Below are 26,492 nucleotides of genomic sequence, written 5' to 3' on the forward strand. Positions count from 1 at the left end.
TGTTCATATATCTTAGCACTAATTCCAAGAGCAAATAATCTGATACACAGCCCAACAATACTGTTTAAATGCCACAGAGAAACTGAGAAGAAGGGGATTGATGGTTTATGGGGAAGCACTTGCTAAACACAAAGAATGCAGTCTCTGAACATCTCAATATTCATGCCCCGATATTCAAACACACTTACTTGGCCATTTGCAAGGGCGAACACTTGGTCTGATCGCACCATTGCTTTCAATGAATGTGCTGACTGGGTACACAATTTGTGCATGCATGCACAGTTCTAATAATAAAGACCCAGACTAAATGCTGACACTACAAACTTCTGACTGCAAGGAAAGGTGGGAGGCCAGTGGTCAGTGCTCCACTCTCCTGTTTACTTGTGTCTAGCAGCTGGTGCTCTGGGGCACGGGAGTGCATGGTGAACCTTTTTCCAGTGGGTTTAAGGTGTGTTATACAGCGTAGGCTGCCCTGCGGAATCCAAACTGCATCTGTCCTGCACCATTTTTGCCGCCCCAAGCAACAACAAAAAAAAAAAGCTACTCCGACTGCCGAAGCAACAAAAACAAACAAACAACAAAAAATCTACTCATCAGCACTCAAAAGAGAAGCCTAGATATAAAAATGGCCCCCAAACCAAAATCCTCTGCATGTTATAGTGTAACAAATAAATATGCAATATAATGACATATTTAAAAATACAGGGTCAGATGCCAAGGCCCTTAGTCAGGGATCTCTCTGGTGGCCTAAGAACTAAGTAAGAGTCTCAGGATTTGACCCAGAAAGCTACAGGAAATGGCCAGAGATGACCTACCTGCATCCATGCTGTGGTTCATCTGATGGTCACTGGTTTCTCCATCCTCACTCAGGTAACCTGGAGGAGGTGTCTCTGGAAATCAGATTAAACTGTCAATTGCAGTTGATTGCAGAGTTCAGACATTATCAAAATAAATCTCTCTGATCTCTATTCATAGCAGACTAAAGAAATACTTTATAAAGGGAGAGGGAACACAAGAAGGTGAGTAGAGGCCATAGGAGGCCTTTTTATGGTAACGGAGCAGAAATTCAGGATTTTAGTTTCAGATACAATTTCACAATGATTTTGCAGGTTTTCCTTCCTCTTTTTTTTCTCCTCTCTGAATTGCACCTTCTTGGACCGCCAGTATAGATGAGCTGTAGGTCTATAATGGATACACGCCCTTATGCACATATACAGTAAGATACGCTAAATAGCTTTTTCAGATTCACAAAGGCTTATCCAAATGTGAAATGGCTAAATTTTGTCTGAACCTGAATTTGTTTTCAGAAAGTTCTCTCAGCACTACACTCTACAATGTATTTTAAATCCATCCCACTGAGGGGGCAGAGCAGAATGTACAGCAAAGCATTTAAGCAGCAGCGCGTGCATTTTTGGCTGATGACAACTTTGGTTAATATACCACTGAGCTAAAATAGAGATTAAGAATGGGCTCTGTCTACCTCAAGATCTGAACACAATCTGGTTCAGCCAGTTAGGGAGCCCAGGAGTTCTAAAGGTTAATGAGGAGGGTAATGATGGAATGGAGAAAAACAGAGCTCAGCCAGTGTGCCACGTAACCCTTGGGGCCTAATATTAAACCTACAGGACATATGTATCAGTCATTTACTGGGCAATAGGCCCTTTCTTCACCCTCTTTGTTTGCTAGATGGAGGCCATACAGTACCTGGAATGTAGTTGCTTTGTGGCTCAATACCTGCCGGGAAGTTAGTGTTCTCTGGAATGGAATGACTATAATCGTCTAATGGCGGGAACTCTGCTGGAATCTCTGTGTGCCTTGGTACCAGCACTGGAGGTAAAACTGAACAGATGGAAAGAAAACAGAGCAGGACAGTGACATTAGCAGCAAGTTTATAACACGACACCTTACATTGACCCAACATGAAATATTGGAAAATGAGGAGAAACCCAGTCCTTGGAATAACATTCTCACACATGCAGGTAACTCCAATCAGCATTCAGAACTATGCAAGTGGCTCCAGGAAAGGCTAGTGGTGAAATATTACTATCTGTTAGTAAGTGCTGACAAGATGTTTGGTGCTGTATAGGACACAAAAATAAAGACAATCCCTACCCTGAGATATTAGCAATTTAAGAGAGAGTCACAGAGAAGACAAGATACACCAGGAGATGAAAAAAGAAAATTCTAAGTTAGAGCAGAGTTAATATTTTAGGGTCTCTGTATAGAAATCTAGGGCTGTTCTGCTGACTGACACGGAAAGATAGACCAGCGAGGTCCTATTAGCTACAACTATGGATATAAGAGAGAGTTTGAATCTCTCGGAGGCACAGGGAGCTAGGGACAAATAGAGGGTTTGTGCAGGGAGCAATCCTTAGAAACAGCTACACTCATCAGCAAAACCTGGCAGGAAATGTATTGTTATTTAAGTAAATAAAGAACACCCCAGGAAGAGAATTAAAGGTTGGACCCTCTCTATGAGCTTGTCTACACTACCCACTGGATCAGCGGGCAGCGATCGATCCAGTGGGGGTTGATTTATGGCGTCTAGTATAGACACAATAGATCAACTGCTGAGTGCTCTCCTGTCTACTCCAGTACTCCACCAGAACGAGGAGCGCAAGCAGACTCGACGGGAGGGTGTCAGCTGTCGACTTACCGCAGTGAAGACACCGCGGTAAGTAGATCTAAGTACGTCGACTTCAGCTATACTATTCACATAGCTGAAGCTGCATATCTTAGACCGACCCCGCACAGTAGTGTAGACAAGCCCTGTACGTGCACACAAATAATAGGTTTGGAGCTTGGCAGGAATGCAACCTGCTTAAACTTAGATTTTTTTGATTTGTGTGTGCTGAAGTTTCCCTCTCTTCACCATAAATAAAGATGTAGATAAATGCATTATTTCACCACAAGAAGTGGGAGGGAGCTAGGGAGGGGTAGCTAATAATAGAAACCTTTTGGTTTTAAAACACCACGCATGCTATTTTTATTTTGTCCTGAAACTTTAAACAGACTCCTGCCCTTGCATGGAGAAGCTGAAATTCCCAGAATGTCCACAATACCTGGAGTCTCCACTCTTTGGTAGTGATAGGGGTTGACACAGACTTCATCTTTCTTCATGTTAAAGGCATACTCGCACATCTCCATGGCACGCAGCTCATGGTGGCTATGAAGGTCTGGCCAACGCCATAGCCGGCAGTAGATTACATGGGGAAGCCCTTTACGGTGGGATACTTGCAACCGGCCATCTAGTGATCTGCATTAAGAAAATAATGATGATAATGAACATGTATGTGTTTTGCTTTTCTTCATCTCAGAGATGTACAGTATTAAAGAAAACTGACAAAAGTTGACAACTGGCCTGGAACTAATGTATATGTAAAAAAAAAAAATACAGATTATTGACCAGGCTCTGGCAGGTGCTGTGCAAAGGTACCCAACAGGAAGGTTGCAGCTAGCAGCAGGAGAATGAAAGCTGCCCTGATCTGGCTCCCCTCAAAATCCAGATGCCACTTCTCTGCAATAGGAGCTGCAAAGAAGTATTCTAGGACACTGCCTAGATAGGTAAGGAAGTCTGGGTGTGTCAGTTTCTCTGACTCACAGATGGCTTTATTCATTAACAGCCCTGGGGCAGATTATTCATCCTCCTGGCAAGAACTAATTTGGGGGCAAAGAGAACGGTGCTGTGTGGGAGGCTGCTTCCTACCAGAAGACAGCACATGAATGGTGCTTCTGAAGCATACTTACTTGCCCTATTGAAGAGACCCTTTGGATAGCTCTAAGAATTTGGCCTTACACATGTTAAGACAATATGTTTTAAAAACATATTAATGAAAGGTTATAACTTTTAAAAAACATAAGAAGACATTATAGTCTATTGCATTGTGATCATCCACAATGCAGATGCCGAATACAATTAATACAGGCACTCACATTTTTAAATGCCAACAAAAAATTACTTTATGCCAATTTCCCACACTTAAGATGCCTAATTAAACAGAGAGGGGGGAAATTAAACCAGAAGACCTGCTCCACAGTCTGTAGGTAAGAACATGAAACTTCTATGTTTAGGGTTTTTTAAAAATTATTATTCCTACACTGAGTTGTCCCCAAAAATCTATAAACAAACAGAATTGTTTTCCCACTAAATCCTCTGTCTGGGTTCAGGAAGTAGTGATTTCCCCACCCCAAAGAGTTATAAACTAGCCTAAAAAACAGGGTGGAGGATGGCAGCCCAACAAGACTCTTCCCAATAGCAGTGCTAGCGGGACTGTTATAACATACACACATCTCTTGTAAACATCTTTATAACAAAGAGTGATGTAACAAGTAACTAATACTGGCTATAGCTGACCTGCACTTCGTTTAGCAATGTAGCAGAACTCACAGGTTGCAAATAACTGTATGCAGAAAGCCTATAAGGAATCTGTACCACCGAGGGGCCTGCTCTCACAGGTTATAAAAACACCCAAAACCTGTGATTATGTTACAGCCTGAAATATGGCTTAGAGCCCTAGGGCTTATTTATAGTATACACATATTTCTTTATGGTGCTCCTCAGTTATTATTTATGGATCACACATTCTCAATGTGCAAAAACAGAGCAAGGGTGTATCCCACTCTTCAGATTTTTCTGTGAAGGGGAGGTCAAACACTTGAATATCTGGCATATTTACCAAATCTCCTCTCAGGCTGAGCTTTGCTGCTAACAATCTGCCTCATTCCTTCTTAGGACATTTCAAGCAGGAAATAGGATTTTCAGGTGAAAGACTCAACAGAAGAAGGCCAAATATAAAATGTTTCTGAAGAAACAGGAAGGACTTGCATGTCAGAATAAAGTATTCTATCAAAACCCAGGTGACCAGGGATGGTATTCAGACACACTGGAGGCTTGATGGAAGGGAAGCATTAGAAATGGATTTATCCAGATTCTAGAGCAACCAGTTCAACAAAATCTACATTACCTAAAGTTATAGGGCCTGACTGGGCTTCCAGTGAGATAAATGGGAGCTTTGGCATTGATTTCACTAGGAGCAGGATTAGATCTTTATTCTCCATCTACTAGTTGATGATAACGTGGAAAATTTCTAAGTTAACATCAACAGGTTCAAAATAATTATTTTCGCACAGGAGGAGTTTGTTTATTAAAGTTAAGCAAAGAAACAAAGGATTAAATCAGACCACTTTTTTTCACTTCCTCGGTACTGACAATGTATAAAAAATCAGTGTGCGCTAGGAAGGACAAAGTTATTTAGGGTAGTTCACCACATCTGCATGGGGGCAAAGAACAGAGGGGGAAAATAGCATATAGATTATCACAATCATCTCAGTCCCACAGAAAGCATAATCCTGACTCATTTTCCAACAATTTCCAATTACTGTTGCCATTACAGCAGCACAGACAGATTAGATTGACATTAATAGCTGTCTGCTGTACAAACTGAAGGGGAAAGTTAATCCATCTGTTTCCTCATGTGTCTTTGCTTTTTCAGCAAGACTTCAAAGAAAGACAGAAGGTCTAACACAGATAATGCACCACCTGGGATGACGGATGAGCAAGGATCATTCTCCTATACATTTGTCAGGATGGGACAGACTTTTTATACCTACAAGGTGAATTCTCCCATCAGTTGGAGGGAATATCAATCTCCTCCCAGTACTCCAAGTATCCTTTGTAAAAGGTGCTGAGGATAGGGGGAGGTGAGGTGAAGCAATGCAAATGAGTTGCCCTTGTATGTCTCAGTCATTTCCTGGATGCCATGTGAGAACACATGCAAACTTTCACAGAGTTTCCAAATATCCAACAAGAACAGCCAACAAAAATCCAGGAAAGCTGTGTCAGTCCCTGTTGCTTCCCCGGCCTGTCTGTACTTATATTCCCATTGTGGCAGTAAAGCATGTGGTATACAAGAGAGGATGAAGATACAGGGAGGAGGTTACGTTTATTTATTTATTTTTAAATCAAGTATCCTTTACCCCATACATGGGCCACTGGATTTTATCACGTGTTAAATGAGAAACACGCTTGTGTACCCATACATGCACAGTGACTGGTAGAGGGCTTGAACCTGGCAGCAAAAGCCTTAGCCTTGCTGTCTGACTAAATCAGTAAAGTCTGTCAGATAACACTAAGTCCTTGTCTACACTACTGGGATAAGTCGACCTAAGTTACGTTACGTGAATAACGTAGCTGGAGTTGACATAGCTTAGGTCAACTTACTGCGGTGTCTACACTGCACTGCGTCGACGGGAGATGCTCTCTCGTCAACTTACCTTTCTCTTCTCGTTCCGGTGGAGTACCGGAATTGACCAGAGAGCACTCTGCAGTCAATTTAGTGGGTCTTCACTAGACCCGCTAAATCGACCCCCCGCTGCACCGATCGCAGTGGCATCGATCTCCGGTAAGTGTAGACGTGGTCTAAATAGATGGCTTTGCCCTACCTGGAGTCAGCAAGAAGAGATACTAAGCCAATATCCTGCCTCAATACCCATCTAGATGTTTAAACCATGGTACACTCAAACTCTGAATAGCTCTATTGCGATTATGTGAAACAACAGGCTAAAACCAGATAATTCACAGTGACTTCTTCTGAAGCTCCATATTTTTATTAGAATTTATGCAAGCTGTAGAAAGTGTGTTTGGTATCTGAAGTTACTTGCAATCTGAGTGCTATTTTTGTGATAAGAAAGGAGGAGAGATGGACCAGTCAAGGGTCTTATCTAAGGAAAACCTTTTGAAACAGAGCAGAATACATTTTATTTCAGAACATAGTAATAATGAAAGGCAATAGAGGGAGAATTAAGATATGCACAAAACACTCCTATGGGTTAATTATTTTTTCATTCTTGTGAAATCTCTCTTCAGCCCTCTCCATAAAGGGATTTGGTATGAAAACAGACCAATGGTGTCTTCTTGGGAAGAACGCCAGCTGGGTTGTAGGGCAGGCTTGCTTCTTCTGTTGCCCCATCTGATACTGGACACTGTCTGAGACGGGATACCAGACTAGAGGGACAGATCCAGAATGCCAATTCCTATTTTCTTATGACTGAGGGGTTTACTGGGCTATAAACATGTTGCTCAGTAAGCTACCACAATCTGCTTAGCACTTCGCCATGTGATGCACTGGAATGATCCAAACAACATTCAATTAAATTCCTGCTACACTGGTCTAAGTTGCTCATGCAAAAAAGATATACTCAATGCACCATTGGCTTCCATTTTGTTTTTATCTAGTTTATTATTTATTACTAGTTTCCGGCAGCACCCATAGCGTGCTAGGTACTGTGCAAACATAAAAGAAGGCACGGTCCCTGCCATGATAGGACAGAGGCAAGCCTCACTACCAAAAGAAGCAGGACTGAGAAGAAGATTACCCGTATATCCTCCCCTCAGTGCTTGGATGATACTATGATGCATGGTGGGGAAGTGATTACATTTGTGACTCAGATGGGAGGAGTTAATCATTAGAATTTCTATCCTTCTGTGGCACCACAAGCTCTGTGTGAGTCTTCTTCCTGTGCTACTTTCATCCAATTCAAATGCACCAGGACACAGATAATGCTGTAATGCATCCTCAAGTATTTCTCCAAGATGCTCCTTTCTGTAAAAGGGTTGGAAGAAACACATGGTGCCAACTAGCAGGAGCAGATGTCAATGACTAGAAAAAGGCAGTGGCTTTTGGAACAGCTAACTGCAACAACACAAAGCCTTTTGTTTTTTAGCTTGCTTATTTAACAATGCTTTCCAGAATAGGAGGTCTGCAGCCTGAGGCATGCCTGGTTTGTACTAAGTAGAGTTCTGGTTGGTTGATATGGAAGGATATTTGGAGGCTGAAGCACTGAAACTGAGGCAGTAATTGGAACATGGGAGCCTGATTACCATACTCAACGGAAGTTTACTGGCAACCTGAGGAAGTAGGTGTCTCACACACACAGAGTCGATCTCTCCACGAAGCAGGAGCCAAATCTCCCTCCCCCCATCCCCACCAGTCACCTTTCATAAACCGTAACCTCAACTCTAAGCCCGAGATTTTCCAAAGCTGCCTAAGGCATTTGGATATCCAGTTCCTATAAAAATGAATGGGATCTGGGCATCCAAATCTCAACCACAGTGGCCATTGTCACGGCAAATATATTCTCAACTGAAGTGAAGACAAGTGTCCATCGTGGCCTTTCTCCAGTTCTCTGCTAAGCTGCTCCCTCATCTTCCATTTAACCAGCCTCTGCTGAGCAGCTCTCCACTTGTAGATTGACTTGATGCCAGCCAGGATACTGTTCCACACCCATGGCTACTTCACAGGATCTTCTTTCAGTGCTCAAGCTCCTTAAATGAGGTTGTAATGTTGGGTGATTTTCTCCAAGTGCAGTACCATTTCCTGTGGCAGGAAATTATGTTTGCTACCATTGGCTGCAGCTGAACCTGTAAAGTGTCCCAAAATTGTGTGGTGGGACTAAGCAGCAAAGGATGTGGAAACAAAAGTCTCCTATGACGCAGAGATTTTAAAGGTGGAGCTTTATGTGGTTATTCCAGGCTGCTGCCCAGGAGCAGCACATTTTGGTCTACCCAACATAGCCAGTGTGTATTCAGAGGCAGCAATATAAGAATAAGTGACAGTAATACATGTGAACTTGAGAATGGACCGAGATGTTTTCCCCCATGGACCATATCAGTCATCTAATAATTAGTCATAGGTGGTAAAATACCAAAGAGGGAAATGAGATCTAGATTCCAGAATACAGTCACTACATTTGTATGCTTGAAGAAGAGCATAAGTTACAGTTAACACAACTGCCCAGCGGCATCACCAGAAGTAATATTTTAGACCAGTGTTTCCCAAACTTGGGACGCCGCTTGTGTAGGGAAAGCCCCTGGTGGGCTGGGCTGGTTTGTTTACCTGCTGCGTCCACAGGTCCGGCCGATCGCAGCTCCCACATTCCTCAGCCCACACAGCTTCCAGCAGTTCCCATTGGTCTGGAGCAGTGAACCGCGGCCAGTGGGAGCCGCGATCGGCCAGACCTGCAGATGCGGCAGGTAAACAAACTGGCCCAGCCCACCAAGGTCTTTCCCTACACAAGCAGCCTCCCAAGTTTGGGACACACTGTTTTAGACTAAACAGATTTAAGAATGACCCCATCGTTTTTATGTTGTTCAGATTCCCTTTTGTTACATAACTGAGAAAGTCTACTGGACTCAAGAAAGTGTTACTTCAAACTGTATCCAAGCTATCCGCTGCCCAAAAAGTATGGGGCAGTAATGAGTTTTGGTGGTAAACTAAAGAAAACACCTAAAGTAAATATTTTTCACAACCCGCTATAGCTTTCTGCTGACTAAACTCTGCAGAAGTTGAGCAGTGAGTAGGAGAATGTTGCACTGCAGAATGGGAACTTGGTTTGGAGGACTAATGCAAAAAATGTGGTTGTGCTATTAAATTGTTCTCTTTGTTGTGAGATGCTGAACGCCCTCTTACCCCCTGAAGTCAGTGAAAACTGAGCATGCGTCCCACCTCCCAGGAGGACTCAGCACCTTTCAGGAGTGGGACCTCTGTCATTTCTACTTTTCCTCATTCAGCATTTTCAGGTTTGTCTTAAAAAAGACTGGATTGTTCAATCCTCTCCTTCAACCATCTACCCTACAATTATTGGTGAGGGCAGATTCAATCCCTTTAAAGCAAGCAAAAGTCAGCAGTGCTTAGTACTACACATGATGCACAGTTGTAGTGAGATTACTGTCAGGGTGGCTAAGTTCAAAATTTGGCCTACCTTGAGTCCATCCTGCACAACACTCCTCCTCCTTGCCACATATACACACTCTCATTTGCAAAGTGCATAACACTTCTATATCCATTCTCATTTTCCAAAAAAGCCAAATGCTTCAATACTCCTTACAACAAATAAATACAAACCAAATCTACCTGTCAAACTGTACAATAACAAACCAGTGTGCATGCAGAATGAGGGTGAGTGTGGAAAAAGAAAATTGAAGAAAAATTATTTAAGTCTCAAGCTTCCAAGGGGTTCTTATTAAAAACAGCGAACAGACGTCTGTTTTTAAAATGACAAGTGGCTTGTCAGTATGCTTTTAAAATGCACCATTACCAAGAATTATATCTACAGGTTGTGTTTTTCTGTTAAGCACCAAACATGATAAGTAGCTCCTTACTGACTGCACACCTGGTGTACTCAAGAAAAGTAAGCATTTATTCACATAGAAAAATCTGGCTTTTGTTTGCAGAGAACTGAAATATCCGTAGAGTTTCACAGAAAAGTTGGATAAAATCTCAACTTTCCCTGAATACTGGCCAAATGAGCAACACTGAATAAAAAATGACCCATGCAGCACATTTGTAATTCAAAAGTTGATCCCTTGCCATTTCTTTCTCCTCAATTTGCTCAGCATCTCTAAACTTTCCAACATGTGATTCAGCTTAACAATATTAGTCAATTTCTAGGAACGGGAGTAAACGTATTCTGTTAAGGGTTGCAATGTTGATATATTATGTGTGCACACGCATACAGGAATCTAATAATAAATTAATACTGCTTCTAGTTAGCACTTCTGACTACCTGACAAACATAATTAATCCTTATCACATCTTTGTGGGGAAATTATGTATTTGTTACTCTCATTTCAAAGATATGAAAATTGATATGATGGAGGTTATGTGATTTTTCCATGGCCAAACATGAGTCGGTGTCAGAGCCAGTATTAGCTCTCAGGAGTTCCTTACACTCAGTGCTGTCTCAAGAGCACAACTCTCTTTCTATAACCTGAGTTATTTCACACTGGTAACCATCTCTCTTATTTGCACCTTGGTATAGCTAAAGGAATGTCTACATGTACAGCACTGCAGTGGCGCAGCTGCACCAAGGCAGCTGTGCTGCTGCAACATCTCTGGTGAAGACACTCTATTCTAACAGGACAGAGCTCTCCCAGTGGCATAATAAAACCACCTCTGTGAAAAGCAGAGGCCATGTCGGTGGCAGAAGCTCTCCTGCTGATATACCACTGTGCACACGAGCACTTATGTCAACATAACTTATGTCACCCAAGGGGTAGTGTGTTCACACACTGAGCAACATACGCTATGCCAACAGAAGTTGTAGTGTAGCCATAGCCTAAGAAACTCCCATTCCTCTTTCTCTTCCCACTGAACACTCCTCCTTCTGAATCAGAAAAAATATCCATAGGGTAAATACAGACCCACTCATCTGACACGTCATATATTTTGTTGATCTCTTAAATGTTCTTTAGGTACAATGCCTCTGAGCATTAGCAGTCCTTTTAAATTTGCTGCAAAAGACAGCAGAAACAGTGCAGTTAACGGTGTGAAGCAGTGGCCCACACAGGATTACTGCACCTTCGGGGTGTCACTGTGCAGTTTTCTGTGGGTCTTAATTCGTATCACTGTCCAGGGTCACAACCAGCGGGTGGTACAACTAGGTGTATCAGCTGGCCATGAGATCCTGTGCAGAGGGAATGCTACCTACTGGGGATGCCATACTAGAGGCAAAGATTTTGAAGGATGGTAATAGAATTCCATTCCCTTTGACTTCACAGGACATTTTGTTTGCACATCAGTTGCAGCCTGCTTGACACTACAGGAACAGTCAAGCTGTCCTTTGCATATTTTATCTCCCAGAGTCTTCATTACCTTTTGAAATGTGCTAGTCTTGATTTTGGTATTTGGTTCTTGTTTTTTCTGGTCAACAGCTAAAGAAGTACAGCACACAAAGGTGATGTCAGGATCAGATTATGACAGCATGAGTCATTTAATAAGCTTCCAGCAATGCTAAACGCTTTAGCAGGGGCCTAGGGACCTTATTTTTCAATGTCCAATTTCAGATTCAGACATCGGCATGTTTTATTGGTGTACCATAAACTAACTGTCCATTGTTACTTTGTTACATTTCCCTCAATTAATCTTCTGTTGTGAAGATGTTTGATCACTGAGCTGCACCTACTTTGTCTTCTACGCTGGCATCCATTCAACAGGCAATTCGTAATTTAATTTTCTTTAAGGCTGTGGCTATTCTACATTCCTTATACAGCATCAGACCCAAAGATGCTAATTTAGGGCTGATATAACTATGGACTCTGGCTTTGAACTTCCCAATTAATAGATCTATACTCTTCCTGGGTTGAATTCATTGTCCAGTAGAATATATACTTCAGAGAAGATTGTAGATCTCAAAATATACCATTAACCTTTGGGAACATGGGGACACATTTCCCAAGCAGCACACAGAGCTGTAGACACTCAGGGCTAGTCTACACTTACGAGCCGGGTCGACGCGGTGAGTTCGACTTCTCGGAGTTCGAACTATCGCGTCTAATCTGGACGCGATAGTTCGAACTCCGGAAGCGCCAAGGTCGACTCCGGTACTCCACCACTGCAAAAGGCGGTGGCAGAGTCGACCTTGGAGCCGCGGACTTCGATTCCGCGGCGTCTGATCGGTGAGTAGTTCAACTAGGGCCGAATTCAGCTACGCTATTCACGTAGCTGAATTTGCGTACCCTAGTTCGACCCCGCTTCTTAGTGTGGACCAGCCCTCAGCATCTAATGACTGCAACTGGGAACTATGCAGTTAAGCCAGCACACAATGCTTTTGAATTTGCCCCTTTGCCACTGTTTTATAAACAACTCTAACTTGGGGCAGCCCATGGTTGCCAGTTATTAGGAATCAAGAAAGTTAACAAACCACAAATACTCTTAATTGCAAAAAGCAATTTATTTTTTTTACCCAGTAAGTGATCATTTAAAAATCTACCATGCTCTCCACAAGTAGAAATTGGCACAGAGTAGGGGAAGAAAATGGAGATTGTGTCCAGAAATGCTTAAAATGTTCCAATTTTAGTTTTGTTTTTTTTTAACACAAGATTTTAAAATATATTTAAAAATATCAAACAAAATATCAACAAAAGAAAATGCAAAACACAAATTTCAGATCTCCATCTACAGTCTCTTGTGTGGCTGAACTCCCCTCAGGCAAACCTGACATTTAGTACATTTTTCTAATATCTTAACTTTAGGTACAATACTTCTGAACAGCCCTGATCTTTTTACTGTGTTTATTTACCAAGCTCTGCACCAGACTCATTTAAATTTATTTGTATGTCGGCCTGATGGAGGCTGAAGTGGGGAGAACTAGACACAGTGAGAAGTTCAGTCTCTCAGAAAGGCATATCCCTCTTTGAAAGCACTTTAATGAATGAGCCAAAGCTCACCATTACCTCCCCAAATCACGGGTCTAACGCCAGCCTCAAACTCCTGAAAGTATGCATTCTCATCCCAGCTGCACCAGCAGTCTTATTCTTTCAAGGGAGGCTCCAGGCATACTGATGGCTCTGTTTACAGGCCATGAGGGAAAGTTCCATGAGGCAGGAAGAAGAAAAAAAAAAATCAAGATGACTCAAAGCATTTTGCAAAATACTTGGTGCATTCAACACAAAAGTCTTGAAAAGGAGGGCTGTGTAATATGCCTACACAATAACACACTACCTAGCTGCCAAAAATGTAAGGACCAGATCTTAAGCTGCTGTAAATCAGCACAGATCCAATGACTTCCAATGCTGCTATACAGATTTACACCAACTGAAGATCTGGCCCTAAAATTTCTGACTATTTAAACACTAAGGGGCAAATCTTCAGCTGGTGTAAATTGTCCTAGCTCCCCTGAAGTCAATGGAGCCAGGACAATTTACACCAGCTGAGGATATTTCCTTAAGAGATCAGAAGCAAAACAGAATCCAAAGATTAATATGCATGCTAAGCACTGAAAAAGAAATTACTACATTGCCTAGTTTTCAACTGATGGAGAAAATTGTTACCTCAAACACACATGCTGTTTAAAATAGAAAGGATGGGTGGGTGATTGGCAGTATCACTACAATGACAATTTTCAGGCCCTGGACCATTCCCCGCTACTTGTGCAATTCCCACTGTTTTCAATGGGAACTTCAAGGATGAGAGCAGCATATGGTTGTTAGGAACCGAGTCCTCAAATAAGTGTTTGTGTGTTCTATCAAGTTGGAATTTATCCAATCTTTCCTATGGAAACACTTTGGTGTTTGGTGCAGAGAACACATCTGCTTTATAATAGATGTAACTAAAAATGCACTATACAACAGCCTCTATCTTTTTTGGATTACTTTGCAGCTACTTGAGCTTTATTGCAGTTATTTTATTATATGGTCAAAAAAAATAAGTGTCAAAGCTTCCCTTTCAGTTTGAAAAATAGTTATTTCAAAATCTGATGTTCTGAGCCAAACCTTTTTTCTTGGACTGAGTAATAGATCAAGCGTAAAATTTTCAGAAGTGCCTAAATCCCATTTTCAAGAATGACTTACACATTTAGGAGCTTACATCTAATTGAAAGTCACTGGGACTTCATTACTCAGGTGCCTTTGAAAGTTTTACCCCAAATCTCACCTGCTCTACGTTATCTTCGTTCTCAAGCAGCTTTAAAAAGCAACACAGATGTCCAACTATCTGCATAATTCATATGAACTAAAATGCATCGCAAACATGGGGCTTGATCCCACAAACACTTATGCATGTACTTAACTTTGCAAATAATCCCTTTGAGCTAATGGAGCTATTCACGAGTGGAGTTACAAAAGCAACTCTCTGACCATTTTAATGGAATTAGTTTGCTTTTACAATAGTCAACAACTTGCTCTTTTTTCCAAATTAAAAAAAAAAAAGTGATTACAGAATCCTTAGTCATTTCATTTAAGCAGTTTTCCCCCAGCAAAGCAAGAATCAGACCAGCAATTAACCACCTCTTTCTTCTTTTCCAAACGAGTTTTCCCATCTTCCAGCTCACTCTGGTCTTCACCAAGTTGTTAATGAATCAGTTTTGGATGAATCATTTCCTGTGTGTAGACTGCACGCTTCATCACAGAGAAGATTCTCACAGACTTCCCTCTCTGGTCAGATAAACCAGATGATAAAGAACTGCCTCACACTACCAAAACAAGCCTTGAAGTTTCCAAAGAGTTAAGAGCAAGTGCCTGCATGTATGAAAGAGCATGGGGTGGGGAGGTGAAAAGGCCAGTTGTGTTAATTTTACAGCTCCAACTTCCTCAATTATGACTCACCATCAATGCAGGAGAAATCTAGTTTCACAAATAAAAATGTAAAAAGTGAACTGTGTAAGGGGAATTCTGTAGCTATCAGATGAAAAGTCTTGTTACGAGTCCACAAAAATTAACATTTTACAATCTCTTGCCTTTGTAATTACTAGTGAGATGTGGGACTCAAGGCCACAAGAGCAAAAACAAAAAATCTTCACAATTTTTTCTCTCTTACAGCTAAGTATTACAGCACACTTCTAAAAGCAGGATGTTAAAAACTCTAGCAGATTAGGCAAAGCTCAATGTATAGTAATGAGCAAGGGTATTTTTCTTAAGAGCCAAGGATCTGGTAAATTCAGAAAGTCTATGCAGGGGTGAGGCCTGGGGAAGGCAGAGTTGAGTTTTGTGAATTATACTTGTATATGGAAAAAATAAGCTGACTATTCAGTACTTGGGTAGTATTATTTGCAGGAAATAGGTGCATAAAATTTCAGCTGAAATGGACACATTTTCCACAATAGCTGCTTTATCAAAAAATAGGAAAAGTTTTCTCTGCTTCCCTGAAAATTTCCTTTCCTCAAAAGATGAGGTTCACAGGTAACAGGTATTTCACCCTGCTTACAGCTTGGGGGCAGAACCAGACCGTCAGTCACTGACAGTAGATAAGGCCCTTAGGTTCCCCCTAGTTGAGATAATTATCCTTACTGTGGAAGTTCAAGTCTAGTTTCCTAAATTACAGAGTCTGTGGAATATACTTAGGTGAAAAAGCACAGTAATTTCTCCTACTGCAGTACACAGGAAAGTTCCCCTAACAAAACAAACCCAAATCTTTGGATGTCAATTTCCATCTCTGTTCTGTTTGTCTTCAGGGTGGGCTGGATATTTGGACTGTTACTTGAAGAAAGGAAATTTTCAAGTGTGCTCACATATATTTTCCTACTCTTCATTGTGGAAAAGGTGCAGAGATCCATCCAATGGGATTTTTACAGCAGTGTGACTCCATGGTGGGCATCAAAATCTTAAAGCTTCAGCTACTGAGTTATGCGAACATATGAGAATCTCAGGCCATGCTTTTACAGTGGAAAAGCTATAACAGCAGGGCAGCTGCATCGGAAGATCTCCCATGTAGCCACTCTGCGCCAATGGAAGAGAGCCTTCCCGTTGACATAATTAAACCATCCCCAATGAGCAGCGGTAGCTATTTCCACACCATTGTCCACACCAGTGCGCCTGTCAGTGTACCTTATGTCGCTCACTTATGTCATATCAACAAAAGGTGCTAGTGTAGACACAGCCTTAGCTTTCATTGGTGGGTGGGGAAGAGAGTCAATTGCTAGCTCTAACAGTTGCAGAGAAAAATAACAAAAATTTATCCCCTGTGTATCCTAAAGGTTCAAATATCAGAAAGATAATAATAAACATGGTGTTTGTTTTCTTTCAGATCTCATGATTTGTTAAACCAGTCTCAATTTTTTGGGGTCTGACTTCTGATTTTGTAACATTTGGGGTTGGTAGTACTGTAGTTGATCTTCGTGTAAACTCCCCATTGACAGCAGTAGGAGTTCAGCTGGAGATGGAGAATAGACAAGTTAATGGAGGATATTTAGACAGACTGGATGGGTGAGGTAATATCTTTTCTGTTGGTGAGAGAGAGCTCTTTGTGGCTCAAAAACTCTCTTCTCCAGGTCTGAGAAAGGTACTCCCAGCATCATAGCAAAATGCAAGGTGGAACATATTGTTTAGCTTAAATCGTAAGTTAGCACATATTGTACGGGACCATTCAAGGTAGAGTGGCCCATTGATATCTCTGCAATCATCGGGCAAAGAGAGGGGGTTAATGGGTTACAGATTGATGTAATAACCCATAAATCCAGTGTCTCTGTTCAGTCAATGATTTTTAGTGTCTAGCAGAATAATGAATTTAAGCTCCCAAGCTCATCTTTTGAAAGTGTTGTGCAGGTTTCCTTTGAGGATGAGGACTGATTGGTCAGATGTAGACTGACTGCTCTGTGGAAAGTGTTCAACCACAGGTGATACAGTATTTTTGTCTTATTTTCCAGTGTGAGTTCATTTGAGAGCGTAGTGATTGTCTGGTTTTACCCACATAGTTGTTATGGGGGCATTTAGTGCACTGGGTGAGGTATGGTCTCTCATCAACAGAAGTTGGTCCAATAAAAGATATTACCTCACCCATCTTGCCTCTCTAATATCCTGGGACTGACATGGCTACAACTACACTGCATAACAATTCACGGATGAGAGGCCATTTGCCAAGATGATCAGGGACACAACCCCATGCTCTGGAGGTCCTTAAATTGGTGACTGACAGAAGCTGGGACTGGATGACAGGGGATGGATCACTCAGTAATTGCATTGTTATGTTGAATCCCTCTGAAGTATCTGGCACTGGCCACTGTTAAAAGACAGGATACTAGGCTAGATTAGTCTGACCCAGTATGGCCATTCTTATATTGTTCCATACATAGCCCTGAATTTATACTCAGCCCCTGGACCATAAATTATAAATAGAATTTGACCCTCTCCCCTAAGAATCTAACACTCCTGATATAATGTATTTAAGGAAGCAATAAATTACATTTCATTTGGTGACAAAATACAACAGATCAAAGAAACAAAGAAATGTTCACTTAATGTTGTACTTTCTGTTTTATGCCACATCAATATATCCTGGCTTATTAATGCTTAAATGCTATTGAGCCCAAACACAAGGAATTTCAGCATGAAGGGTCCTACCAACCGCTAGAGAGGTTACACATATACATGATGCAGGAAACACAAAGAGGCTTTCATCCTATGAAAAATTCCCCTTGCTTTGGGGAGCATGGGGGGGAAGCACCCCACCCTCAGGAGTTCAGCCCCCAAAACTGATCCATCCTTTGATAACTACAGGGATTCGGGGGGATGCTGCAGAAGCAAACAGGTTCTGTGTTTGCACTGCCCTAGCCCTCCCACTCCAAGTCCTCTACAGCTGCTTGGCATCCCTCCTCCTGCAAAGTCCATGCTGTCCAGGGCCTCTTTATTACTCCTGATAATCTTTATTACCCTTCTCTGAACCTTTTCCAGTTTCACCATATCTTTTTTGAGATGGGGTGACCAGAACTGCATGCAGTATTCCAGGTGTGGGCACACCATGGATTTATATAGTGTTTATTTATGTAGTGTTTATTTTCTATTCCTTCCCTAATAGTTCCTAGGGTTCTGTTAGCTGCACATTCAGCTCAGGTTTCCAGAGAATTATCCAAGTGACTCCAAGATCTTTTTCTTTAGTGGTAACAGATGTGGTGCAAGAGGCAGAATTTCTCAAGCTCAGAGTAACTAATGTGGAGAATGAGGGGGGCAATGAAGGGCATGAATAATATTTTATGAAAACACTGAGGCCTGGGCATATCATTAGCAAATTAAGTCTATCCTTTCTTGTCAAGGATTTTGCCTTCACTGGCACCTGCCAAGGGTGTCAGCTGACATCATATACAAGGGATTAAGCAGGAACAAGCAACCAGAAGAGTTGAGCTCATCAGAAACAAAATATCCCATATTAATGCAAATGTCATTAGTAATTAAAACCCAGGGAAGAGCCGATTTTAAAAAAAACAAATACACACATAGAAAAACAACCCCCCTAGACTCAGCACAAAGAGCCACCCTCCCTGCAGGCCAACAAAGGCAGATTGTTCCTAAATTAAATGTTTTTCCAAACTTTTCCATGAGGCCTCCACGCAGAACAGCTGCAAACATCAACTGCATCAAAAGTCAGACAGACAGACATTTAAAGCAGCTTTCTTGTTGTCATCCCCATCCTTGCCAAACTAAAGGAATATCTTTTATTGGACCAATTTCTGTTTGTGTGGCTCAAAAGCTTGTCTCTCACCAACAGAAGTTGGTCCAATAAAATATATTACCTCACCCAGCTTGTCTCTCTAAAATCCTGGGACCGACACAGTTACAACTGCACTGCCTAAAACTAGAGGAATGTTATTTAATACCTGTACTGGGAACCTCACTGAATGAATGCTTCTAACCAGGACTTCTGAGAGCTTGCAGAGGAGAAGGGGAAGCAGACTCACTGGTAAATATTAGTTTGTACTGAAAAAGCCAGAGTGTGTTGTAAAACTGCTTTTTATTTCTGTGCCAGCTTCACATCATTCCCAGTCAAATTTGGCAGGGTGGGGAGACATGGGGGAAGTGAGGATGCATAGGGAGCAACACTGACTTGGCTTGTCCAGGAAATTGGCAGCCCTATCAGCAGAATTATAAAAAAAAAAATGTTTGAAAAGTCCATATTTCTGGGATTTTGTTAATCTTGTCCCCCTCCCTCCTTTTTAAGCTCTTTTCCTTTGGCGCCCCCCCGCAACAGCTCCACAGGAGACTCCGGGGAGTTAATACAGCTCAGAACTCTGTCCATAGCCAGTCAGACTGCCATGTGGAATTGTGGCCAGCTTGCAAGCAGATGGTGCTGTGGAGTGTAATTCATTCATCCTCTGTTCCTACTCAACAGCCCAGGCACAGCCTCCACAAACAGGGTCCCCATAGAGGTGGAATCCCCATTTTAGCACAGGCAACCTTCTGGGCTTTAATGTTGGTAAAAGATATTGACTGACAGTCTTGGAGACTGCCCGCCTATTTGTCCACTCAAGTACAGTTTGGGCTGCAACAATAGAAGACTGCTCTTCCACTGCCTCAACCTGGACCTGAAAGGAGTACACATAGTGGTAATGGTTCACATTGACTGCCAATTACTGCTATTGGTTGTGGTTTCCATGATGTTGACCCCTGTCCTCTGGGAACTAGACACAAACCAAGCTCATTTCACAAAGTATTACCAAACTGAATTTATACTCCATAACCATTCTCTCCTATTTACTGTTCATCTTTCAGCCCTGGGGAATCACAAAATACTTTGTAAACTAAACATGTAGAAGAATCAATTAATTCATCACTGAAATACAGTCAAGACTGGGGTGGAACCTAGAAGCTGTTAAACAGCCTATAGAAACACTATGCAGCAGTTTAGGGCACGAAGTGACAAACACAACCACTGAAACCAATTGAAGTTGGAGGGGAAACTTAGGAGGTAAAATATAATTACCCAAGATGAAATTTAGACAGGACCCCAAGGCACAGTGTACTTCTGCTAAAAGCACCATGAGGCACATAATGGCAACAAGCAATTAGAGCCTTATTTTTACATCTCATTTTCAGCAGCACAGTGCACTTGCTAGGTCCCTAGTTCAGCAATGACTCAGAGGGAAGAGTGCCTCTTACTGACTCATCAAGACGACTTCCCTGGATGGGAGATCTCACTAACCACACCTCCCCTAAATAATGACAAACTTAATTTGTGAGATAGTATTCCCTCATGTACATTGTATCTACACACATTGCTTTAATCTCTGCTCATTTCTACATTGTTACATGAAAAGAATTGCATTGACATACACAATGAAAACAATAGGGAAACAATGTGATGGCAGTGACAAGCTTATGCACAAATATTTGGGCAAAGAAGTCAAGACAGCTCCCCCCCACAGCCCCCCCAGTGACTAAGCCTTTGAGCCACACACCCACTCAACCCTCAAAAACAGCTCCATGAAACAAAATTGCTCATTCTAAAATACACAGTCACACGTCCTCCTCACAGCACTAAGTCTATTTACTAAGAGTCTGCACAGACTGTCTGCTTTGCAAAAAACAGAATCCAACTCTCTCTCTCTCTCTCTCTCGCTCTCTCCCCCATGAGACATTAAATGCTGGAAAGGGTCCAAGTCCTTCACCCCTTCATTTTCTTTATTCCATTCCCTAACCTCTGAGTTCACAAACTCTGCAGCATTGTTCAAACAGATAGGAATTTGGGAAACACTTCTAGCTGCTTCCAGAGAAACCATATCCAATGAGATCCTGTCCATAATGGGATCAGAACTGCACCAGACACAGTATCTTTAAGGAGAACTGTTACAAACTAAGAGGCTGTGTTGTACTGTGGAGAGAGAACGAGTCCAGGAGACCTGAGTTCTATTCCCAGCTCGACCACTGACCTGCTGTGTGACTTTGGGCAAATCCACTTTTCACCTTTCTGTGCCTCAGCTCCCCATATGTGAGATGTAGGTAAAAATCCTTATCCACCTTTATAAAAGTGCTTTGAGATCAGTCAGTGATAACTGTTAAGTATCATTACTAAAAAGTTTCTAAGACATCTGGGGAGTTTGTGTCACCTTGAGAGCTATGTTATAAAACTGTGCTATACAGACTCTCCTCTCAGAGGAGAGTTTTCTAAAGCACTCAGTTTTCAGAATTTTAATCTCTTCGCACATTGACCAGGGAAAACATGTTCATAGCATGTCAGGGTTTAAACACTGGTCTGTTACAATAAAAAAAATTGTTACCTACCTTCTGTTACTGTTGTTCTTTGAGACGTGTTGCTCATGTCCATTCCATTCTAGGGTGCGTGCACCCACGTTCACAGTTGTCGGAGACTTTTGCCTTCGCGGTATCCATAGGGTCGGCTGCGGCACCTCCTTGAGTGCCATGCTCATGCATCAGTGTATCAGGCGCCGCCAACCCTACGCCCTCTCAGTTCTTTCTTGCTGGCAACTCAGACAAGGGGCAGGAGGGCGGGCAATGGAATGGACATAATTTACAGAAGATAGGTAACCGTTCTTAATTTGAGTGCCTGCTCATGTCGATTCCATTTTAGGTGACTCATGAGCAGTATCCTCAGAGGGGGCTCATAATTCATGGTCGCGGCTTGCAACACTGCTCTACCGAAACCAGCACCATCCTGGGTCTGCTGGACAAACACGTGGATGGACGACCAGGTGGCCACCCTACAGATGTCCTGGATAGGTACCTGGGCTAGGAAAGCTGCCAAGGAAGTTTGCACCCTGGTTGACCAGGGAGTTACGAATAGCAGCAGCGAATGCAGGCGGTGATCCAAGAAGAAAGTTTTTGAGCAGACACTGGACGACCTTTCATTCCGTTAGCCACTGCAACGAAAAGCTGTGTAGATTTGCAGAATGGCTTAATCCATTCAACATAGAAGGCTAGAGCCCTTCTGACATCTAGGGAATGCAACTGACGCGCCTTCTCCGACTTATGCTGCTTTTGAAAAAAGACAGGCAGATAAATGTCCTGGCCCATATGAAAGACTACAGGATGGACCACTGCCCTTCTGGCAACCAGGATGGAGCTGTACATGCCTGAGTCTGCTGTCTGACCCTTGTTGGCGACTGGTAAGGAAAGGGTGAGGAGCGGTGCCTGCCCGAAGAGCGGTACTGGAGAGTTGGAGACCCATGCCACGACCAGGAACGATCCCACACTGAGGGGCATCGAAGCCGAGGGGACCACTTAGGTGATGGGGATCTGTGCCATGGCGATCTCTGGCGGGAGGCCCAGCAATACAGTGGGTACAGGGATCAACGTCGTGCCTCGGGTTTCCCATGCTTCGTAGGTGTCGACCTTGGTTAGTGACCTGTGTCTTCTAACCGGAGATGGAGGCTGCAGCACCAGGGTCTTAGGCTGCGGTGATGGGGATTGACGCCTGCGGTTCAGGACACTCCATTGTTTTAGGGGGAGGTCCCATAACCGGCTTGCCCTTAGAGGTCTGTGCCTTAACCGGGTCCATCGCCTGGCCTGGCATCTGCAGTACCAGCTGGCCTGCTTGCTCCTTGGCCGCTGGTGGCCCTATGAGGGGCCGGGATCCCCTGCCACTCCTGGGAGGCAGAATCCTGGCTGGTCTAGGGGGTCTGACCACAGCGGTACCTGTGTAGCTCCAGGGCGGCCACGTGACATAACACAGGTCCTTTGCCCAAGCCCCCTTGTTCTGCGGTGCCGATAGGACATTGGGCTTCAGCCACTTCTTGGGCACCAGCAAGGGGAAATAGTGCCAGGCAGATTCTGGTGCCAACGGTGGCTGCGCGCCGACACCAAAGTACTAAGCGTGGAGTCTGATTGGGAGGGCTCTGAGGCAGAACAAAACGCAGCCTCCATGAGGAGGGCCTCAGTGAATATCCTGTTCCTTTTGAGTTCAAGGACAGAAGTTTTGGCAGATCCTGCACTTGTCTTTTCTGTGTGACTCCCCCCCAGACACTTCAAACAGCTACTGTGGGGGTCACTAATGGGCATCAGCCCAGTACCCGATGAACTTGGCTTAAAGCCTGGGGAATGGGGCATGCCTCATTCCACCATGAAGTCCCAGCTGGAACTCTAACTAGTAAAACAATTATACAACACTTTACTTAATGGTTGAACTAAGTATCTAACAACTAACTACAAAGGAGACAGAACAATGGGCTGAAAGAACCACTAATGCTCTTGCAATGCAAGACAAGGGGCACTGACCAACCAAGAAGGGTCTGCGGCGCCCGATATAGCAACGCATGAGCATGGCACTCAAGGGGCGCCGCAGCTGACCCTACAGATACTGCTAAGGCAAAAGTCTCCGACACCTGTGCACATGGACACGCACACACGCTAGAATGGAACCGACACGAGCATGCTCTCAAAGAAACACGAGTTTGACTCCAGCATGCACAGGGCCATAATATGGTGACCCAGATTACATACAGTACTGGAAGCTATTAAAACTTCCTCTAAAGAACTACCAGATTTTGCAAACATTGTTCACTCCACCTCCTGAAGTTTTCCTGGGTTTCTCATTCACCCTCCCTGGCCCATTCAGTCTGCTATCAAGTTTTGATACATATTCCTGTACAACATTTTTTTTTTTAAATAAAAGTCAGAAGAAAAAAAAACCAGACCATTCCTTTCTTTCACAATAGCTAAAACATTTCCCATCTCATCTAATCTCCTCCTCCTCTCTGGCACACCAGATTACTATTTTGCTCCCTCCAACTCATCAAAAACACAGCTGCTAAAATTATCTTTCTGACCCTTCAACAAAACACCCCTTTTCTCATCCCTCTACTACTATCATCTTCCCTGAGGTATAAATTTTAAAAACTGCTCAAGGCCTCGTCTTCAAGGCCCTGAAGAACTCTGCTGTGCCCCATGTCTGAGATCTCATCCCTTATTGTGATTTCTATCCTTTTCACCTTGCTCAGGATACATATTATGCTCCTCCTTTGAGTTTCCTGTTCCCACTCCTGTCTTTCTTCCATGGTACACCAATGCCCAGAACACCCTCTCAATCCCAACAAGCCAGACTCTTATTCATGAGCTTGTTTCTTCTGGGATACCCAATTCAATCAATTGCCAGCTCCACCACCAACTTAACACAAGAGAGGAGAGTCAAGGGAGAAGGACTGAAAAAAAAAAAGTGAACACATGCTATGGTTGCACCTTCCTCTAGGTCTCCCAGTAGCTCTTATCTTGTATCATTTAGACTGGAAAGCTCCGGGGAAGGATGGTCTATTCTCTCCCTGCCCCCCTCCCCAAGCACATTGGTGGCAGTTAATTAATAAGAATAAAAAGGCAACTGACATATAGTTGAGCCTATGCAGAAGGGAAGGGCGTGTCCTCTTTCAGCCACTTTAAGTCACTATTCCTAGGGGTGGCTCTAGCTTTTTTGCCACCCCAAGCACGGCAGTCAGGCAGCCTTCGGCGGATTGCCTGTGGGAGGTCCCCGTTCCCACGGATTCAGCGTACCCGCCACCTAATTACCGTTGAATCCGTGGACCTCCCGCAGGCAAGCTGCCGAAGGCTGCCTGACGGCCACCCTCCCAGGGACTGGCAGGGCCTCCCCCCCCGCGGCTTGCCGCCCCAGGCATGCACTTGGAGTGCTGGTGCCTGGAGCCGCTGCTGTTATTCCTGCACAGCTCTGTCCCAGGGCTGTGTCCACTGAAAGCTCCTGGTCTCCCACTCACAACAGTAACACTACTTCCTCAGTGTCCAATTATCTATGTATTTATATGGCCTCCCCACCTCTGCAGTATCTTATCACTAACCAGGTATTTCAAAACAGACACAAAGAGAGTTAACTTATTTCTGTTCCTTTTCCTTCTCAGCTGGTAGGAGAAATGGCTTCATTACTTTGTAGGGTTTTACTTCCATATGTATATTGTGTTTGTGAAAATATAATTGAGGGACAGAGTTCTGAATGTCCTGAGCTTAGTGGATCACATTTCTCTCTCTCTCTCTCTCTCTGCTGGTGGCAAGTTCTACAATTCTGGTCCAGTTCCTACCCAGAAAGAGGACATGTCCTACCCAGACCATTGTAGCTCATGTTTACTGGACCCCTTACTCCAGCTCTTATCGTACTTGAGTGAAGTACAGAAGTGGGGAAGGATTGCATTTTGGGTCTCTCCCCAACTGTAACAAAGATGGTGCATGTGGGGGGAGGGTGAGAAGATGTGCACTGATACAGTAACAACAGTCAGACTGTTACATTTATTATAGTTAGTAGCACCATCCACATTTCCCACTGCTTCATAATGCTGTGTGTTATGCTGTTGGCCTGAAGAATTCATCAGCAGTCAGCTTACCACAAACTCAACATGTGTAAGACGGGGTCATAGTTTTATTAAAAGCAATGCAGGGCTTGTTTCTATAAACATTATGGCTATGTCACGTAAAATGTAGTGTTACTGCTTAACTGTTGGCTGAACCTCAGACGAACCGTTACATGAGGCAAAAAACAGACCATCAAAAATTTGCAGTCAAATATACTAACACCAAATATTTTGTCATATTAGCAGCACCCTAAAAATGTAACATACACAGATAACACAGAGAGACGTTACTGCATATATTCTACCCATTCTCTGTATTCATAATATTAACAATAAACATACTTTGCATTTATGTAGACCTTCCATAATGCACAGCACTAATTTTAACCACTGTACACACATGGACCCCAGTCACACAGTGGGCTATTAATTACTAAAAATCTAAAGCCCTTCCTAGAGCCAAGATGCAGGGCTGTAGTGGAGTCTCTTATCTGGCCGTTTGCCACACTACTCCAGCCTTAGTCTTAAGCAAACACAGATTCTCCTCCCTTTGCTGGAACAGAACTGCACACACTGATGCCCCCAATTCATCATTTAAATAAATAAATAAACCAACAGTGTTGCCATCTGCCCTTCCTTAAACAAATCAGAACCTGTGGGAGCATCACCTTTCTGTCAGTGACAGAAATGCTGACTCAACACAGCATGGGTCCTGAAAGCGGGCAGCAGAGTTTTAAAGACTTCTAAAAACAAAAATTAACACAGGGAGTAAAAAGGAAGCTAAGCAAAAGGAGGTCAAGATTATTACTGACCTCTGCTTTCTTGCTGAAGCACCATTCTATCGTGCACTAAACAAAGATAGGAAGATGACCAGGCCCCAGTTAATTACACTCTTTCTTCCTCATCCCCACTTTAAAATATGAAAATGAAGGGGGAAATTCCTTATTCAGTGTAAGTGAGGGAATAATAGAGACTTCTCCAGTTGCAAAGCA

At 43.0% G+C, this 26,492-nt stretch overlaps 1 protein-coding gene across 5 annotated transcripts in view; it reads right to left on the minus strand.

Moving 5' to 3' along the window:
• Positions 1-26,492, minus strand: part of SMAD3 (SMAD family member 3) — a 365,605-nt gene that overhangs the window by 20,055 nt on the left and 319,058 nt on the right. For 4 of the 5 annotated variants that reach the window (XM_039491536.1, XM_039491539.1, XM_039491540.1 and 1 more), the window contains 3 exons: positions 3,063-3,256; positions 1,705-1,839; positions 816-890 (listed from right to left, as the gene is read on the minus strand). In XM_039491536.1, the coding sequence (XP_039347470.1) occupies positions 816-890; positions 1,705-1,839; positions 3,063-3,256 (404 nt within the window). The remainder of the gene's footprint in view (positions 1-815; positions 891-1,704; positions 1,840-3,062; positions 3,257-26,492) is intronic. The other variant, XM_039491538.1, reaches the window with a different exon arrangement.

Source organism: Mauremys reevesii, linkage group 10, assembly GCF_016161935.1.
Source record: "Mauremys reevesii isolate NIE-2019 linkage group 10, ASM1616193v1, whole genome shotgun sequence".
Taxonomy (NCBI): Eukaryota; Metazoa; Chordata; order Testudines; family Geoemydidae; genus Mauremys; species Mauremys reevesii.